Source organism: Atta colombica, unplaced genomic scaffold, assembly GCF_001594045.1.
Source record: "Atta colombica isolate Treedump-2 unplaced genomic scaffold, Acol1.0 scaffold274, whole genome shotgun sequence".
Classification (NCBI taxonomy): domain Eukaryota; kingdom Metazoa; phylum Arthropoda; class Insecta; order Hymenoptera; family Formicidae; genus Atta; species Atta colombica.
The window spans coordinates 1,335,201-1,340,523 of record NW_017259375.1 but is presented as its reverse complement, the minus strand read 5'-3'; the positions used below and the strand labels follow the sequence as shown (position 1 = coordinate 1,340,523).

General features: G+C 36.9%; 1 protein-coding gene across 1 annotated transcript in view; it reads right to left on the bottom strand.

Moving 5' to 3' along the window:
• Nucleotides 1-2,656: 2,656 nt before the first annotated feature.
• The window catches only part of LOC108689638 (putative transcription factor SOX-14), a 24,279-nt gene continuing 21,612 nt past the window's right edge, over nt 2,657-5,323 (bottom strand). The window contains 2 exon segments of the mRNA XM_018196495.1: nt 2,657-4,602; nt 4,605-4,734. Coding sequence (XP_018051984.1) covers nt 3,413-4,602; nt 4,605-4,734 — 1,320 coding nt within the window. The 3' untranslated portion in view covers nt 2,657-3,412.

Below are 5,323 nucleotides of genomic sequence, written 5' to 3'. Positions count from 1 at the left end.
CATATATATATATATATATATATATATATAAAACAATGTTAATACGAATAGTGAGAATAATAGCAACGTAAGAGCTGCTACATTGCAAAGAGCAGCGTTTGAATCTTACCAAGAGAAGTAAAAAGAAAAGAACAAAAGACAGGTGACAGTAAATTCACTGATGGTGCGATTATAGATATAATCACCGTTTACGAACAAATCATTGAAAATTAACCCCTACGCAAACATAAATGTAATTTGTAACTGGAGACTATGAGATCAAGTGTTTGATATATCGATAATCGTGCGGCCAGTCGAGCATGGTTCACTCCGATCTTGCTTGCTCGATACCGATGATGGATCATAACCGCTAGATCTAACGTCGGTGACTGTGCGCACGACCGATCGGAGAAAAACAGCTCGTGCTGTTATCCTCCCGGTGGGACCGTTTCCGTTTTCAATCGAAGCGACATGCCTTGCCTCTATTCGATGATTTTTTTTCCCAAACGTAGCCCCGAAGTACGAATTTCTCTTTTCTATCATTTTTTTTCCTTTCTGGGACATACGTTCGGAGAAAGCAACATCTAATGAAATCTTTAAGGATATCTCGAGGGATATCCGACAACAATTATCTGAGCAAATTCTCTAAAAGTACATCTTGTCATTTTGCGTCACGTCGATCACATTCATTCAACATCAACTCGCCAAACTCGACAAGATTAATCATGTCCGATCGATCATGATTGGGCGTACAATTATCCTTCCGCGTTTTATTTGTCCGGTGACGAGGTTCTTGATTTTGTCGAGGGAATACTTGGTGATCGAATCCTGCCTATCGCTTCGCCATTTCTCGCGGGAGGGCGCAACGACTATCGTCAACGTAACGATGTCTCACACATTATTCACTCTTCAACATTTATATATATATATTTTTATGTATGTATACTATCGTTTATAAGCTCTTAGACCCCTTAAAAATAAAATAAAACATTCTTATACAATTTTTTTTATTTTAGCAACATAAGTTGATCTTTTTAATTATAAAATGACAAAAATATCTCACTATTTGATATGTACCTGAAAAACTTATAATTTTTTTCGAAAAATCTCTCTAAATAACAAATGGATGAGAAAAATGGGATCGTATTATAATTTTGGCAGTAGTTTCTAAAGTATCTGGAGATCAAATACACTTGAAAAATTAATTAACAGAAAGTCCAAAATATAAAGCTGTAATCAAAGCAAAAAAAGGATTTTTTATGAGAAAAAATTGTAAGTTTTCTTATAGATAACTTATCAATCTGTGATAATTAATATTGTTATTGCAGTTGCTATCAAAATAAAAGAAAATTGCACAAGAATGTTTTATTTTTTTTTAAGAATATCCAAAAACTTACATGAACGGTAGTGTATATATTTTCCATGAAGCAATGCACGCACGCACATTATATCAATCGATATTCTTCCTTTATCTGTTTCATATGTTTCTCCTCGAAAGTTTTTAAGATTTTTAAATTTTGTATAACTTGTTTAAAGCAATTAACTAGTAATCGACGTTGCACAAGTTCCTTATTTTTTTTTTTTTTATTAATAGACGAAAACAATTTTGTAATTTTTAATTTTTTTTGAACTAATATAATTTCTTTTTGATCGTTTCCATTTTCTGATTGTGCTTATGTATGTACAAGACAAGTACAAATAAAAAGGTGAAATAAAATCATAACTTTCTTTTCGATTTTGATTTTAATATCGTCTTAATTTAAAAACCCAGAAGAAATTTGCACTGAGCGTAATAATAATAAAAAATAAAAAAGACATAAACAAGCACAAGTCTCCTTTTGCTTTAAATGATGAAAAATAGGACATATCTTGATTAAATTTAATGTAACATTTTAATTTAATTTAAATACATTAATATATTTTTTAATTCAGTTAAATTATATTAAAATTTGTACATTAAATTTAATCAGGATATAATTTCATCGTTTATATTAAAATATGTATATGTACATTAATATACTTTATTTTTATTTAATAAATAATTTTTCATAATTTTTTTACCAAATTAAATAAAAATCTCAATTTTAATTTTAAATCTTTTTAACTAATTTTAACGGAATCGGAAAAAGCACCGATGTCACATAAAATGCGTGCGTCATTCACATCACGAGTGGAGATGGATTTACTTATATTTTTAATATATATTATATTCTACTAAATACAGTTTCGATATATACAACAAAAAACGGGCGGTTGCAACTCGCAGAGACGAAGAATTTTGTATTTTGACAGACGATTTTCATATTTATCAATGAATTATCAGCTGAGAACTTCCAAACCACGCGAATTCAACCGCCCGCTTACGCTTATATCTAACTTCATACAAAAGTATACTACAGTACATATACAAAAAAAGAAAAATTCCGAAACCGTTACGCGTCGTGGCTAACGTTTGTCTTTTTCTTCTCAGTAATCGATGTTAATGCCGCGCACGGATGATTCGTCAGCTATTTGCTGAGCTGACTAATCTTACGCCGTGCTGATATTCGAAATACGAATAAAGAATTCACGAAGACTTGAGCGCTTTAGATCTCGAAAAATTTTGATACATTGGTTCGTACGAAAAATTTAAAAAAGATATTTTCATATGAACCAAAATATCAAAGATGATGTGCGTTGCAACAATCGTCTAATCAAAATCACATCCGCGAATCGGAGTCTATTAATTAATCTATTATTAGGCGCTGACCGTTTCCCGATTTCTACGCAACGAAATATCGAGCAAGAATTCGGGATATTTTTTGCGGATTTTCAGAAAGAAAAGGAAAATAAAAACTGATAAAGGCCACGTAATGCCGTATCTCTTGGATTCATTTTTATTTATGCTAATTGCAGGTTTTTGTTATCCACAAATATACTCGTTATATTAGAAGCTAACTGCAAATCAAACGATAGTACCTTTTTCCTTCGAAAAATCACTTTCTGATCTAACGATTGATCGTGCAAGACTTGAATTGCACGAAGCACAACACGGAAAGCCACGACGCGCGCCGGCCGAAAAAAAACACTCGTATATTCGAAGAGTAGCGTGTCTACTCTAGCGACAAATACAAAAGACGAAGACGCGCGATAGCGAATGATAATTCGTTCAAATGAACTCGAGCGTGCGATCCGAGTGAAAGAAATATTGATAACGATCGCGATAATACGCGTTATCTGCTTCGCGCACCACGTCGATGCGTTCGGTCAAGATCTTTGTCAATCGGTTCATGCGGAACATGGCGAATGAATTCTCTGCTGATGTCCTCGAGCAACGTGGAGGACAATTATTTGTAACGATTATCTGTCCCTATGCGTGAAAACGCTCCATACAAACCAATAATGCGCATTCTGTTTATCTTCCTCTTCCATCTTCGTTTTTTCTCTTGACTTTTCAGTAGGACTCGGCGTTCCATTCGTCAGTATTGAGTATGGACATAATCTCCTCATTACGATTAAACTCTAAATCCGGCAATGTCAAACTATCCATCTCGATGTCGGACGATAACTCGGTTAATGTTTGATCGGAGAGATGTGGAAAGCTGTTAATAAGTTCCTCGAGATTAACCGGATGACGACCGATGTTGCTAATGAGAGTCTCATCCGTGAGAAGACAATCGTCGATGGCACCTCCCGTGATGCCCGTCGTCGGCGTTGCAAGGACGGACGACATAATGGACACTGGCGACTGAAGCATCGTCATCGGAACAACGGCGTTCATCATCGTAGGCTGCGTGGGTTCCCGCTTTACTTGGAAATTCATCTGCCGAACAGCGGAAGTCAAATTCGTGTGACAGTAACCATGATTGTCCGGTCGCATTGTCGACGGCAAATCTACAGACGCCAGAATTATGTCTTTCGAGGCAAAATTCATTTCATCCAATTCCGATTTTGGCTCCACCTTCGGTTCTCTCAGTTCTACTTTTGATTCCTGTTTGATCTTAGGAGCAATATTGCAGATCGCGTTGTTGTTGATAACATTCTCAGAGTTGTAACTCTCCTCGTAGAAGGCGGACTCGGGCGAATCGGGGGTGTCGCAGGTCGGGCTGGTGGGCACCTTGCCGGGAATTGATAACGGTGCCGAGTTGTAATCCACATCAGAGCGTAACATATGATGTGGCGTTTCCAGGGTCTCCAAAGTCAGTTCGACATGTTTCGAGTTCGACCTGGACATCGGTTTAAGACTCGATTGAAGCTTTTTTATCGGTTTCTTCAGCATCTGTTGTCGGGTATTGTTATTATTATCATTTCTGGTCCTGGCAGCGTGACTAGCAGCGGGTGCCGCGGAGACCGGCGACAGCGGTGACAAGGATGAACTGGCGAGCATCGAGGCCGGACTGTTTGATGGCGTCGACAACATCGATGATGACGATGATGGAGAGGGCGGTAGTGACGACAATGATAGAGATACCGATTTTCGCGTTCTTTTCCTCTCTTTTGCCTTCAAAATCTCAGCAGGTTTTGAAGTCTTCTTCCTGGGTCGGTATTTGTAATTTGGATATTCTTTCTGATGCATCTTCCTAAGTCGCTCGGCCTCTTCTCTGTAAGGCTTTTTCTCTGTCTCTGGTAATAACTTCCATTCTTCCCTAGACTTTTACTGATCTCAGCATTATGCATATCTGGTTGTTTCTCGCAAATCTCTCTGCGCCTCATCTGCGACCAGACCATGAAAGCGTTCATGGGTCTCTTAATGCGGTTGGGATTGTTCTTTTTCGTCTGTAACAGAGAAATCAGAAACGGGCATTGATTTAATTAATTTGTTATTTTTATTTAATTAATATTTTTAGGAAATTCTTAAATTTAGGTTTTTCCTACATTCGATAATCAATAATTCCATAAGATAATTTCCTATCGATATTATGACAATATTTGACTCGCCGCGATAAATTCATCGAAGTTTATTAATATTTTAGACCATGTCAGATGTTTTGTAATTGACTTATGACATCTTAAGACTATACTTAAGGCGGCCTAAATATAAGAACCGAGTATAAATACTGACCTAAGAGCTCGTCTGAAAATATTACTACGTCGAAAGAGAATCCCATGAGTCATATATATCGATACCCTTACATTTAACTCGACATCTGACCATGTGTGATTTTCAGCCTATGATACATCGAATTGACCGCAATCTTCGCATTAGACAGACACGACCCGGAATCGAAAGACGACGTTTGATCACGTTGAATGTGGGATGCGACGAATGCGGGTCAACATATCTTTCTTCTTTTTTTTCTCTCTCATTTCCTTGCCATCGATCCAGCATCGGTCAAGAGTGCGGAGAGAACGCTTATGTGTGTGT